The sequence below is a fragment of the Calypte anna genome, chromosome 1 (genome assembly GCF_003957555.1).
Source record: "Calypte anna isolate BGI_N300 chromosome 1, bCalAnn1_v1.p, whole genome shotgun sequence".
NCBI lineage: Eukaryota > Metazoa > Chordata > Aves > Apodiformes > Trochilidae > Calypte > Calypte anna.
Genome location: NC_044244.1, coordinates 55800239 through 55815565, shown reverse-complemented (window position 1 = coordinate 55815565; position 15327 = coordinate 55800239). Strand labels below are relative to the sequence as shown.

Below are 15327 nucleotides of genomic sequence, written 5' to 3'. Positions count from 1 at the left end.
CTTAACAAAGCATTGCTATTAGAGATGCAGGAAACCAGCACAAGTAAGGTGGTTTTTTGCTTGATTTGGACTGTCAGATGAGAAATGAGGGAGGGGGCAGCAACTTACCTAAATCTTTCCCAAAACCAGACTGTTTAAATCCACCAAATGGTGCTGCCACATCAGTTTTGTTGTATGTGTTAATGAAAACTGTTCCAGCTTCTAGCTTTTCACTGATGTAGAGAGCTTTGCTTATGTCTTTTGTGAAAACTCCTGAAGCTAAGCCATATTCTGTGCTATTTGCCCGTCGCAGCACTCCTTCAATGTCCCTGTGGGGAAGAGGAATTACTTAATTGCAGCTAGGTAAAATAAAATAGTGTTAGCAACCTTTTACATTGAAAATGTGTTTTGGTGACATTTAAGGTGTCCTCTCCAGTTAGCTTTTTAAAAGAGAGTTTATTAAGGATTGATTTATGTGTCTCTCTGACAGTTCTGTGGAAATTCATACCTTTCAAACTTCCAAAGCTCATAGCCTTACATTTCAGTGGTTAAGATCTACACTAAGAAATGTCAGTGGAAAAGATGCACCATGCATACCAACTGTGCTCAGCTGCAATACAGTTTGGGGATTAGAGCCATATAAAATACAAGTACAGCAGAGCATGGCTGTAGATGATTCACCAGGTTGCTGAAATTTTGGCCCTGCTTTACATGCTAATGGAGAATAGGTGCTGAAACTCAGACTTTTATTGAGATACAACTTTTCATGCCATATCCAGAATGCTATGTTTACTATTTGCATCTCATCTTCAAAAATCCATAATAATAATTTCAATCTTTAAAAAATTCAGTCCAACCCCTTATCGCCATACATAATTTATAGATATATAAAGTGCTATCTATGTGGCTGGTTCCTAACTGCATTATCAAACTGCAGAAAATGAAATGTGGTGGAAGGAGTTACATGAAGTTTCTGCACAGGGTTTTAATCTCCTCTGTGTGTAAAATCCTAGGATTTGGAATGAAAGCTATTAAAACTGGCAGTCTACAAAATACACAGAGGGATTTTTATTTGCATCAGCAATGTGCCAGTGTTACACAATGCACAAAACCACTGTTTTTTATTGACAAATAGAAAAAGGAGTGTTTCCAATGGAAAAAATACACATTTTTTTCATTTGATCAAGCTTTTGCAATTAACACATCAACTTCAACACAAATGTTTCACTGTCCACTAAGACTTACTCAAGAACAAGCAATTAGAGTTGCATTCTACCCTGTCATGCTTCTAATAGCATTATTTTTGTATTGATATAGAACAGGATACCCTTTACAAAAAAAAAAGTACAGACTAGAAGATTTATAAAATCATACTATGTATGTTATCCTTCCTAAGCTTAGAGTGAAAATAAGACAATAAAGTTTCTAACAGTAACTGGAGGAGAACATACCCATTTTTAAATTTAGAAATCACCATCACAGGTCCAAAGGACTCTTCCTGGGCAATATACATATGGTCTTCAACATCTGTGAATACTGTGGGTTCCATGAAGAAACCTAAACAGAGAACAGAGCATCGTAAGGATGGTGAAAATGCTTTGTGGTTTGTATTGTCCAGGCAATCTCTTTTCCGTACTTTTATGTCAGAGATATATTGAGACTCAAAACTAAAAATACTGATATGAGCGAAGTATGAATGGAAATTCATGTGTGTAAGCACCAGAGAAACAAGAGAAAAAGAGTTAAAAGTATGGCCTGTATTGATCAGCATAACAACATCTCAGGCCAGAAGGTCTTAGTGCCACAGTCCACGGGAATCTTAAGGGGAAAACCCTGCAGTCTTAACAGCAGGGAGGCAAGGTTACAGCATGTCACAGAGGTCACTCTGGTTTCCTCCTACCCAGCAAAAAGATAGTCTGTAGCTGTAGTGAAATGAGGCAATGAGGCAACCAGGTGCCACTAATTCCCAGGTAGTGGGCAGAGCTTGTCTTAAGCCCACCTGTGCCTGATTAGGGTGGGCCCCAAAGGCCTTTTATTGGCCCCCTAATCCTGCTCATGCACAGTTGGGGCCCACCCTAATCAGGCACAGGTGGGCTTAACACAAGCTCATGCCCACTACCTGGGAATTAGTGGCACCTGGTTGCCTCATTGCCTCATTTCACTACATGTAGCCATAAAGATCTGCAGAGTCCAAACATAAAAAAAGCTGTTGCATCACCTTTGCTTAAGATTCCTGGAGGCTGAAGCAAAGGAAATTCTTCGAAAGGGTCCAGAAAGCTCTCCAAAAACCATTTCATCATTGCCAGTTAGAAACTGTCCTGGTGTTATACACAAGCAGTCCTGGTCACCTACATCTTGGTGAGTGCATGTACTTCAGTGAGAGTGGGTAAAATCAGCTTCAGAGGTTTTCTATAACTGCTTCCCCTTCCCATATGTTTTCCCATTTAGTCTCATTACATGGATTTCATACAGGTACAAATCTCATTTTATTTTCAGATGCAATCAATTATATTTTGAAGTTCTGATACAGAAGTGTATCAGAATTTTTCTTCTGCTTTATTATTGATAAAGGAATGTAGTGAAATGAGGCAACCAGGTGCCACTGATTGCCAGGGAGTGAGCATGAGCTTGTGTCAAGCCCACCTGTGCCTGATTAGGGCGGGCCCCCACTGCGCATGAGCAGGACCAGGGGGCCAATAAAAGGTGAGGCCTGAGACACAGGCTCAGCTCACACTGGAATTCACAGTCTTGGCATGCTTGGCTTTAAGTGCTGCTTTCAGCACTGCACTACCTTTATTGCTCCACCAGAGCTTATCGCTGTCAGGGTGAGGCTTTGAGGAGTCTCAAACCCGTGGCCTTCAGCATTGCTCAGGGTGTGTAGTTACATGCTTAGCCAGCTGCGCCACTCAAGCCTCACTCCTTACCTTTTATTGGCCCCCTAATCCTGCTCATGTGCAGTGGGGGCCCACCCTAATCAGGCACAGGTGGGCTGGACACAAGCTCATGCTCATTCCCTGGCAATTAGTGGCACCTGGTTGCCTCATTTCACTACAAAGGACAGATGTCTATGAGAAAATGCTGAATTCATACCTTCCCATTATACATATTCTTTCAATAGCAAAAAAAGGGCTTCTAATAATAATACCTTATGTAGACTCTTCTAGCATTTTCCTCAGTCATCTTTAATGCTTTGTTGTAATAGATATACTTATGGCTCTTGATATTTCAAGTATGTTGCAAACAAGGCCTCAATAGCTCACAAACAACAGGAATGAATGAGCATGGGATTCCCCTATAGACCTGATTCTAATTCAGTTACATATATTATGCTTCAATTGCAGCTTCTCTTAATGGGAAACTTGAAAGCCCTGCTCTCAAGTGTTACCTTGGGCTTAGCTGGTACTGTTCCCATGATATGATTACTTCACATATTGGAGCAGAGGCAACCATAATGACTTTTATTTAAAGTTTAAAAGCTCCAAACACCTTTGAACAGTATTTTACCTGGTCTGCGTACTTGTTTTCCTCCATACACTAGAGTGGCTCCTTCTTTTACCCCAGTTTCACAATATTGCAGCAGCTTTTCCAAATGTGCCTTGTGATTCTGTGGGCCATGGTCTGTAGATCTATCAAGTGGGTCGCCAATTTTCATCTTTTTTATTTCTTCCACCTAGGGGTTACCCAATTAAAATGAAGTTACATAACACAGCAAATAGTTGTTGAAGTGACCAGTGATCATGAAGTTTAGCTCTAAGAAAAGGTTGCATTCTTAGAAGGTAGAAAGCTCTTCACTTTCTAACATGAGTCTTTTTATGGCATCTTATGGTTGATACATTTTTGTTATTTCTGAAAGATTTTCTATGCTGTTCTCATGTATTTGTTCTCTGCTATTAAGATAAGCATGTAAAATGTAATATTACCATTACTCAATGGTAAATGAGTTACCATAGCAATTCTTGAGCTAAATAAATGAACTTTCCAGTGTTACAGTGTGGTGACTACTGGAATGCTAATAATAACCTTTGTATTACTCCAGCTACACTTCCAATATGCCTTTTTTAAAAACTTCACTGCAGTCTTCCATCAATAAGGGAGCAATAATTGGAATTTAAACAACTGAAAATTTGAAGAAACATAAATGTCTATATACAGACTAGTGGTTCTTTGTGCCTTTGTAAAGGATCTGCTTAAACTTTGGTCCTTGAAAATCTTACCACTTTGCTAACAAATTCATCATGGATTGATTCTTCCACAAACAGCCTCCCAGCTGCAATGCAGTTTTCTCCTTTGTTGAAGTATACTGCTCCCATACCCTGGGGAAAAAAAACATATTAATATTTATATTCATTCTTTTGTTCATTCTTCCTTTCGTTCTATTCCCTTACATGAAGGAACATCACCAATACCACAAGCAGTCTCATAACTGGCAAACACTTCCAGGGAGACAAATGGCTCAGGAGATGAACCCATTAGCACCCTTCTTTTCATTTCTGTCCATGTGCCAGAAAACACTTTCTACAGCATCTCAGAGAAGAGGGCTGTCAGCACCATCAGTGAACATAAAACTGAGACTACCCACTGAGCAATACTGCTTTTTACTGCATGCAGCAGGAGAAATAAAATTCCTAAAAGGTGTTTTTCTGGCAGCTGCAATGGCTTAGGGTCTTATTGTATGACTGGTACTATATGCTAGTGTGAAGAGTGTGACAAAAAAACATTGTTTCACAATTATTTAAAGCCACCAATGCCAGGGAGAGCTCAGACCAACCTCTGTCACCCTCTCACTTCTACAGATGAGAACAGTGGTGGGGCCAAACTGTGCTGACTGCAAAGTTTCAGCTTCTACTGTTTTCCACATATACCTCACTGTGCAGTCACTCCCACTCTTGTCCTGTCAAAAAGAACTCCAAAAATGGGGAAACTGTATACCAGTTTTCTCCTGCTCCCTGTACCTGCTTATGCTGGTTTAGAGAATTCACAGAATGAGCACTTTGGGTAGGTACAGAGTGAAAGACCTTTCTTTGCTTCTTAGTGAGCAAAAAAACAATGTCAAAATGACATTGGCTGTCATTTTGATGAATCAGATTACCTGAGCAGAAAATAAGCCCCCTAAATCCACTGAATTTCCATTTACACATCCAATTTATGAACTTTAGGCACACAATGGCTTGTTGGGAATGTGGATTATGGGGACTGATGGAAAATAAATAACTATTTATGGTACTAGAAAGTTCACTGTGTATTTTAACTCACTTTCAGGCTTTAATTTTTAAGTGCTATTTTTCTAAGTGTCAGATGTTGACAATTCAATTTTAATGTGTTAACTTGGCTGCTGAAAATCCTTTCCATTTATACTTCATTGTTTCTTTGTATTTTCTAATCTGTGTTTCTTGTGGTACTGATCTCTGCCTTTTTGTTGCAGTTCAGTTGTGCTGGCATAAAGAAAAACCATGTAGAAAAAGAGTCTTTTTTCTAAAAGATTGCATGATTTTCCCTGCATGGCCTCTCTGCTGCATTTTTTTTGGCAGGTCAGGAACAATATTGCAATAATGTGAGGATGTATCACAAAGGCTTCAAATATGTTTTACTTCTGAGTAACATTACCATTTTTACGGCTCTGTCAAGTTCACAGTCACTGAATATGATCAGTGGTGATTTACCACCAAGTTCAAGAGAAACTTTCTTCAGATTAGTGGCTGCACTGTAAAAAATAGAAATGATCATATAAAACCAACATTAAAATAGCTCACTTCACTATTTCCTTCAAATCACACCTAGTGAAAATGTATAAACCTTTATTTCCCAATAGTAACTTAGGGGAATTCCACATAAATATAAACACTGGTATGTAGTTATGCTTTTCTATTACTGCTACATACACAGAATACCTAATAAGATACTTCAGAATTATATTAAACAGTGTTCCCTTATGAATCTTTTGCTGAGAGTACCTTCTCATGATCTGTTTACCAGTGGGTGTTGAACCAGTGAATCCAACTTTGCGAACATCAGGATGTTCAGACAGGTGCTGTCCCACTAAGCCACCTGTAGGAGTGAGGAAAAACAGCTTAAAAGGACAGCATGTAGGCAATTTTTCACTACTCTAGCAAGCAGCACTGTAACACAGAAAGAACTAACCACATGTCAGCCAAGCACAATATCACATCATTATTTATATTTGCAGCTTTATTCAGATGACTGTGAAAAATCACCTATTAGATAACTTGGATTATATTACTGTCTCCTAATTCCTCCATCTGTCTGAACATCTAAAGGATTTCCTCCCCTATATTTCACCGTAGGTGGAGCAATCTAATTCTAATAGAACTTGCCCCATACAGTTATGCTGTCACTTATCTTCCTTAGAGGAAAGATTAAAATGGTGGCATCAGATAACGCAGGGTGAACCATGATTTACCTGTAGTAAGCAATGCACATCTTATGAGCTTGCTGTAGGTCTCAAAGTCACATTTATATGTTTCCAAGTTATAAGAAGATTAGGAGATAAAACGAACTTTTAAAATCAAGTGAAACATCTTTCTCTGTAACTTTTTTCCCTACTATTTTTATGAACTTGTAAAGGGTAAAGGCTGACAGCTCTTATCAATAGCTAAAGCCTGGTGACATACAGATTTTTTAGTTCTGTTCTGGAAATACGTGAAATTACTGCATGACGTATATGCAGTTCTTTCTGCCTCTGAAGATACATGCACTTATGTAATAGATCTTCAAAAAGGTAAAATGCTAGTTCATCAGTTGTAGCATGACCTATTTTCCTGGAAAAATTACTAGTTGAAATTTTACCTGAACCAGGCAGAATATTTATAACACCCTTAGGAAATCCAGCTCTAGCTGAGAGTTCTGCAAACTTCAAGGAAGTCAGTGGTGTGACCTAGAGTGAAAACGTTTAGATTTTTAGATTAGTCCTCCTATTTTAATGAAATGTGTGATGATCACTTTTATATTCAATACATCTTAATTTTGATACAATTTTAGTATTCTTACAATAATGACAACTAAAAGCGATGACTTCTTGCAGAAAATTATTCTTGAAGATGAGAGTAGCATTAGAGCAGAAGTGAAAACAACCAGTTCTTCTACAATCAAACCCTCTATAATCATGATAATTTGTATTATTACACATGAACTTCAAAATATATGATAGGTCAGTGTCCTGGTTTGGGCCAGGATAAAGGTGGTTTTCTGTTTCTGTACTTTTGCTTTTAGCTAAGTCTCTTGTAAGTAGTTGCACCTGCTGAAATTAACAGCAAGTTTCTCATGCAGTGTGTGTGCTTTTAGGACTGATAACACTTGATGTTTATAGTTACTGCTAGAGACTGGTATGCAGAGCCAAGGACTCTTATCAGCTCTAAGGAAAACATTTTACCCTCCAGAAGGAGTAAAGAGGTCCCACCTGAACCCTCCTTTAGGGAGGAACGGACAAGATAGATGCCAGAATTGACCAAACAGAGTATTCCATCCCATATACGTCACACTCAGTATAAATTTGAGGCGTCACGTGGGCCGAGCCTGATCTTTTCCTGCTTCCCTTCCTTCACCCGGCATCCTGGAAGGATCCTGTCTGTTCATCTGCCTGTGGTCCTGATCCGTGCCAGCCCATATCTGTGTGTTCCTGCCTCCGGTTCCCGACTGCTGCCGACTCCAGGAGTCCAGCCTGGACTTTCCCAGGGCTGCCCTGCAGCCTCGGTGGTGACGTGAGAGTTATTGGGGGAAAGGAGGGAGGAATGTGGTTTCCATTTTCCTGTATATTTGTATATATTTAGTAATTTTTCCCTATTTACCATTACTGTTTCATTAAAGTTGTGTAGTTTAGTTTCCAACTCATAAGTCTCTTTCCCTTATTCTCTCTCCTTTCTCTATCAAGGAGAGAGAGATTAATAGAGAGCGTCTGTTATTCGGTTTAATTGCCGGGCCAGTGTTAAACCGTGACAGTCAGCCTACAGTTGAAATCTGCTACATTGCCTGAATGACTTTGCCTGAACAAATAGTGGAGGACCTGAATCATTTCTTTTTGGTTTTACCTGAGCTGGCTTGAGAACAAGTGTGTTGCCTGCAGCCAGGCATGCTGCGCTCTTCCATGCAAGCATCATCAGTGGGTAATTCCAGGGGATAACAATTGCACAGACACTTAAAAGTACAGAAAAAAAAAAAAAAACGGGGAAAGATTACATTTTTGAAGGCAGCTTTTGAATGTTTTTTCTGTCTGTCAAAGATGCCACTAAGAAGAAAAATGTGATACTTACCCTATTGGCTCTTTCTTGGTGAATGTCAGATTATGGTTTGGCCGGGCCTGGTTAATTGGAATTGTTGCACCCTAAAAGACAGAGGAGGGACAAATCTTGGTACTGTGTTATCGGTTTTATTACATATATCTTGGCTAAGTAAGTTTGTTTTGGAAAGCCACAGAGGAAGCTTCAAAACCAGAAGCATTTCTGTATCAAAGAAAGGGGTGGGGATGCTTCTGCAGTATGAGGTTCTGCAATGAATCCTGTAGTCACCTCCTGGTTTTCAGTTGGCTGAAATAAAAGTACAGAAAACAAAAGTATAGAAGAAAATAAAGCATGGGTCTGATGGATGAAAAATAAGCTGAATTTTGTTCTTGACTGTGGATCTTACAGATACTTGGGGAAACACTGCTGAACCTGTGCCATGTGCTGTGACATCAAGTAAACTCACCAGCTTTGGTCAGAAGATAACACAGCACAAGTCTCTGCACTTACCAGCATGAGGACCACAACCACATTCTTCTCCATGAATAGTCAAGAGCTGACTTAGCCTTTACATCCACTGTGACAACTGATTTCTTAGATATTTACAGTCACATTCTAGACCCATATTCTCCACTTGGAACCAGACTGTCCTTCTGTATTGCCAGGGAGACTCATTTTAGGAAAATTCTAATTTTGCTTTGTTTTTTGATTCCTTGGTTACTTTTGCTAACACTTTTTGGCAGTGTAGTGAAGCACTGCCATTGATTATTTCCTTTATGTAATCACTTGCCTGAATTTTGTCACACCATCCAGCAAAGTATCTGAATGTTTGCACAGACATTCCAATATGGGTCTTCAAAGCCAAAGTGTAGACAGCTCCTGAGTCGATGGATTCTATTGTTGCTAATTCTTCTTGGTGTTCTTCCATCAGATCTGCAAGTCTTTAGTAAAATATTAAAAATCCACATCAAAGAACAGTGATACTGAGCCTTTGAAAGCCTAAAATAATATTTGTTATGACAAAGAGTGGTAATTAAAATTGCATTCTGACTGATTTTAGAGGTGGGGACCTGCAGCTACTGCTCATTAATATCAGTAAGATTTTGAACAATTGCCTCTTAAAGTCTGCAAATCATAGAATCATAGAATGGTTTGATTTGGAGGGGACCTTAAAGACCACCTAATTTCCACCACCCTGCCATGAGCAAGGATTCTACCCGCTGCTCCATCCAACCTGGCCTTGAACACTTCCAGGAAGGGGGCATCCACAACTACCCTGGGCAACCTGTTCCTGTGTCTCACCACCCACACAGTGAAGAATTTCCTCTTAATGTCTGATCTAAATCTACTCTTTCTTTTTGAAGCCATTGCTTCTTGTCCTACTGCTTCATGCCCTTGCAAAAAGTTCCTCCCCATCTTTCTTGTAGCCCCTTCAAGTACTGGAAGGCCACTTTAAAGTCTCCCTGGAGCCTTCTCTTCCCCAGACTGAACAACCTCAACTTTCCCAGCCTTTGTAGGAGGGGTGCTCCATCCCTCTAATCATCTTCATGGCCCTCATTGGCTGTAGTAAAACTGGATGAAGACATGAACTGTGAAAACTTACCTGATTGTTCAATTATGGCTTTGTAAATAAAATAATAAAAAGAAAACCTGTACTCTTTCTCTTTTGTACTACAAAGAGCCATTTACACAACTGAAAGCAAATATACAACTACAAAAGAAATGTAAAGATATCAAAAGTACCAAGAAGGAGTACTCAGAGACCTAACTTAATATTTGGGAAACCTAGATTCTTAATGCTGTTTTGTGTTGTCTGAACTTGGACTAAAATACTTAAGTGTTAGATGGCACACAGATCAAAGGCACACAGATGTCCAAAGGCAGAGTCTAAACTGTAAAGCAAATTGCATTTTATATGCCTTGGTACATTTGAAAATCTGATTCATGGTCTCCCTGTGCCTCAAGTTCTCCATCTGTTAGATTTATGAAGCCACACAATGAGGTCTAAGTAAGACTGTGGTAAATATTATTGAGCTAATAGTAGATATCATTGTCCTAAAAATGCATTTGCACAGACAGCTGCTATACTTATGAGGAGGTCTTGTAATTTTAGTGGCCCACTTCTCAGAGAGAATGGTATGTTTGCATTAGTGAACTGTTACATTCAGGTACATTCAGATGTCTCACATGGCAATGAAACAGCTTCATCAATGTTCTTCTTAAGCTTCTGTCTGTGTTTTGGTACTCAGAGTTATAATCAGTGCTGACACGTAATTTTTAAGAGGTTAAGCAAGTGCATTTCAGACCCTGTAAAGACTATTCAAAACTGGGTGTGAAACCTGAGGTCTGTAAACAGAAGTAGATTTGGGGATGAAACAGTGGTATTATGTATATTCATCATATTCAGAAATTGTATACAACAGTTCTTCAGAGAAGCAAAACAGCTGCTTTTTACACACCTGTACATGAGTCGCCCTCTTTCCCTCGGATTCATCCTTCCCCATTCACCATTTTCAAAGGCCTCCTTTGCTGCTGCCACTGCCTTGTCCACATCAGCCAGAGAAGCAGAAGATACACTGGCTATTACCTGTCCAAAGGCAGCATTGTGTTAGCTCCAGCTAAAATGCTAGGATGTAGAATCTTAATCATAGAATCATAGAATTGGCTGGGTTGGAAGGGACCTCAGGGATCATCGAGTCCAACCCTTGAACCACCGTTGTGGTTGCTAGACCATGGCACTAATGCTTCCTCCTAAACTTCTTGACTGGGTATAAGCAAATCCTTAATATCATCAACCCCACCAGCTGGCATGGGTGAGTCAGGTGCAAAAAGTTCAGCAACAACAGAGGCTGCAGAATTAGGAGGACACTGCAGGGGTTCTGATTCCTTGATCTATCTTCTTCTCCACACCAAGGTGCATCATCTTAACACGATTTCATCCTGTCTTTCAAAATGTAAAATCAGTGTGGTATCTTTATATGTGGTATTATGATCTAGTATCTAAACCTGTTAAAATGACTCTTGCATGTTCCATTTCTTAAGAATGGAGCTTCTGTTATTATAAGGCACTCATTATAAGGCACACATTTTATGATGATTGTGTTCTATAAATACACAGAGCGTAATTCTAACACAGATTTTTATGAATTTTATTAATGTCCATAATGAGTACCAGGAAAAATACAAGAGTTTGACTTCTGATGGTAGTGAAACCTGTGGTATTGATTTCAGCAGAATGTATTTACCCCAGAATTAAATGGCAATTCCATGGGCATAAAAATGACTTGGTTGAGTTGCTCAAGATTCAAGGGTTCAGGACCAAACTACCACTGCATGTATTTTCCCATTCAAGAGTCATTTTTCTTACTGGCAATTTAAAGGGACATTTTAAAGTTACACTTGCCCTAAAACATCAGATTTGTAAAAGAAGTAAAATAAAAACTGAAGTTGATGCCTGACAGGACACAGAAATACTTTTTTAGCTACTAACCTATAGAAATTTTTGTTTGCAAAGATCAACAAGAATAAAATAAAGGCAAAACAGGGCTAAGTATGGAAATTGACATAATAGTTGAGGTGGTAGTAGGTCATTTTTACTGTGCATCTTGACTAAAATGCAAAAGTCATAAAATATACAGACTGAGAAGTACATTGAATGTTCAAAATCTTTTTAGGGATTTTTTAATGTGTATCAATGAACACTGTTCAGTTCAGTGGTTTATAATTTTTAAAAGGCAAAAGAAATGTAAATCAATTGATATTGATCATATTTAGAAATTACTCACTGATCCATCTGCTGGATTTATAGTGTCATAAGTTTTTCCATCAGCAGCATTTATAAATAGGCCATTTATGAAGCACTGGTATGGCATATTCACTGTCATGTTGTTCACATTTTTTGAAACCTATGAGGGAAATAAGTAACAAAACTTTTACTAAGATCTTTTAACAGGATTGCATTATCTATAGCAAATATTCACATTTTACAATGTATACTTGGCTGTTAGAAGTGGACAAAAGAGTAAAATGAAATGGAAATTATATTTTCCCTGAACACCAATGACCAAACTCTGAGATAGTTAAGCAGATTGCTGTATTTTTTATTATTGGATCTATGTGTTCAAACCAATACTAAACTCTGGTTAAGGCTGATCCAAGTCAACTTCAATCAAATGCATCATTTCCAAATTCAAGAAATCCTGACTTGTTTAACAGCACACAATCCTACTTTCACCCAAAGGTTTTGGACAGACTCATAGGAGCACAATCCAGCACTGTTTGCCCCAGAAAAGCAGAAAGTGTAGAACATCCTGACTGAAGCATCCTGGCAGGACAGTGCAGGGTTTACGGGAGCCTGTCTGGGAGCCTCTCTACTGCATGTTCTTGATCTCCTGGTTTGTAGAACACCATAAGTGACATTACATATATATTTCCCTTCCAAAATGCAAATATATAAAAGTTGTAAAAACAAACAAACAAACAAAAACAAAAACACACACACAAAAAAAAACCCCAAAAACAAAGCCAAGTTATTTTGTATTGTAGTGTAACAAGGCAACCAGGTGCCACTAATTGCCAGGGAGTGAGTATGATCTTGTGTCAAGCCCACCTGTGTCTGATTAGGGTGGGCCCCCACTGCACATGAGCAGGACCAGGGGGCCAATAAAAGGTGAGGCCTGAGACACAGGCTCAGCTCAGTCCTCAGCACGCTTTGCAGAGAGGTCAGTTGCTCTTGGAGCACTGTATTACCTTCATTGTATGACTAAATATTTGTTTGCTTTCTCCACTCCAGGAGTCAGATAAAAGACATTGTCTACCCTACTCCCCAAAACCAGGAAAGACTAAGAAATAAAGGCAAAATACAAGGTCTTACATAATCAATTACTAACTCTTCTTCTTTGTCTTCTCCTCTGATTTTTCTGACAGCCATCTGAATGAAGTCTGCAAACTTAGTGGCCATATACACATCCTCATTCTGTAGCTGAAGTCCACTGTGTTTCTGTTTGATCTCTTCTAGCATTCTAAAGATTTTGAAGACAGGAGAAGTTTAATTGCAAATGAAATCATTCTTCAGAAAATGGAATCATTAGAAAGGATCAAAACTGGGCTCCAGTTTGTACGCATCTGAAGACGCCTGTGCCTTCCTCTGATGACAAGGCACAGAGGTTGTGCCTTTTACTGAAATTGTTGGCTTCATTGGGGGTGTTATGGAAAAGAAAATGTCATTTCTGGAATACTCTTAGGTAAACTTTTGGAAATAAATGTCAAATACAATCTACTGACTGTTAAAATATTGGACAGCTCCAACCAATACATGGAGGACAGTCACAGCTCTACAAGACTGGTAATCAGGACAATAAATAGTAAATAAACGATAAAATAACCCTGACGTGCTGTTTTTATATTATGGCCTGGAATATCCAAGTTGCAAAAAGAAGGTAACAGAAGATGAACTCAGTGCACTTGTAAGAATGGGCTCCTCTTTCCTTCTGGGAGTTCTTTTCTCGGGCTCTTAATCACTGCCTTGATACTGAGGTACCTGTCACTGAAGGCAGACGGGTTTAATCCTCACTACAATTGTCCATGTGGCTGACATTCTTGAAGCTGAGGGAATTTTGCTTGAATAGGCAGAGCAAGATTTACCTCTTAAATTTGGGAGCAGCACCCCACCACATTTTCAAAGATAGGAAAGGGAATAGTTAGAGTACTGGAAAATATAGAAGAAATTGTTTATTGGGTTTATTTATTTTTTTTTAACACCACATGATCAACCCTGCTTTAAAAGCAAAATTACAACTTTTTTCCATTAGCTATTGATTAAAAATATTTTTTATTTTAAACATATTTTACCTGACAACATGCATAGAGGATGCTCCTGATTTGAAGAAGTCTGTGGAGTCTTCAATTACAGCAACATTGCTCAAAATTCCCTTCCAAATAGCCTTAAAATACATAAATATAATGGAGGCCATAATTAATAATCCTCTAATTTCAAGAATTATTTATCAAACACTACTTTCTGTGATACCTGTGCCTGCAGTGTATGCTGTTCAAAAGGATTCTAAAACAGAAATTTATTTTAAGACAAATATTATTATTCTAGAAATTTATTGAGACCTGATGTTAGCCAATGAAATCTTTGATATAATTAGGTTACCAAAAATATTATTTTGTACATGTACATTTTTAATTTCATCTAATAAGCAGGCAACCTGAATGGTACAATGACAAGGCCCATTTTTTAAGGTCTTTATCCTCCAAGTAATAACTTCCTACTGCAAAATGGGAAGTCAGAAAAGTCAAGGACAGCCTGGAGCACTTTGCTACTGGATTGTTGGCATTTCTAGCACCTGAGCAGAGCTAAGAATTAGTTTATGCTGCATGCTCAAGATGGAGATTTCCACTAACACAGTGAAATAACCATTAATATGATATTTCAATTAATTATAATTTGGTTTCATAGTTAACAGGTAATGTCACTAACAGAAGAGTTTATTTATTTTTCTATTTTCTTTCTATTGTCTCAATTAGTCAATAGCTCCAGGCAGCATTTAGGTTGATGGCAAACACGTTCAAAGTAACCCCAAAGCAAAGCAAATCACAGCAGCAGTTTAAATATTGGTTTATCAGAGTGCCTGAGCTGTACCAAAAGTCATTGACCTTGAAGCAGAGTCAGCAGAAGCGAAGACATCTGTGATTCAGCTGCTCTGGCACAAAAATTAATCAGCAATATTTGCTATATTTGTGCTGTATTTAACAGCACATACAGGTACAGGGAAAAAAATGCTGTTTTTCTTTTTCAGACTGCTGTTCTAAGACTCCCTGGAGCTTGCCCTCTCAGAGCACCCTGAGCTAGTGAGAAACACCATGGTGAAGAAAAGGACTCAGACTTATCCAAGTCTGTCAGTGTTAAAAACCTCACTGTTGTAAGGCAAAGGTCCATTTGCTTTTCCTCACTCCCACCTTCATAATTCATAGATATTTACCATAACTGACAGTGCAATACCTGTCTTTGTACCTGAAATAAAACTTTCTAGAGTTATGTATAAGTGCTCAAGTGAATTCCCAGTTCCACCTGAACTAATGTCAGTAAATAAGGGTTCAGCTCCATACTCCT

General features: G+C 38.7%; 1 protein-coding gene across 1 annotated transcript in view; it reads right to left on the bottom strand.

The window, feature by feature from the left end:
- ALDH1L2 (aldehyde dehydrogenase 1 family member L2) overlaps window positions 1-15327 on the bottom strand; it is a 35588-nt gene that overhangs the window by 2326 nt on the left and 17935 nt on the right. Inside the window, exons 10-23 of the mRNA XM_030463272.1 lie at window positions 14061-14152; window positions 13084-13231; window positions 11996-12115; window positions 10670-10797; window positions 9001-9151; window positions 8244-8314; window positions 8022-8127; window positions 6784-6871; window positions 5931-6024; window positions 5584-5680; window positions 4194-4292; window positions 3484-3649; window positions 1431-1536; window positions 109-308 (exon numbers count right to left, since the gene is read on the bottom strand). Coding sequence (XP_030319132.1) covers window positions 109-308; window positions 1431-1536; window positions 3484-3649; window positions 4194-4292; window positions 5584-5680; window positions 5931-6024; window positions 6784-6871; window positions 8022-8127; window positions 8244-8314; window positions 9001-9151; window positions 10670-10797; window positions 11996-12115; window positions 13084-13231; window positions 14061-14152 — 1666 coding nt within the window. The remainder of the gene's footprint in view (window positions 1-108; window positions 309-1430; window positions 1537-3483; window positions 3650-4193; window positions 4293-5583; window positions 5681-5930; window positions 6025-6783; window positions 6872-8021; window positions 8128-8243; window positions 8315-9000; window positions 9152-10669; window positions 10798-11995; window positions 12116-13083; window positions 13232-14060; window positions 14153-15327) is intronic.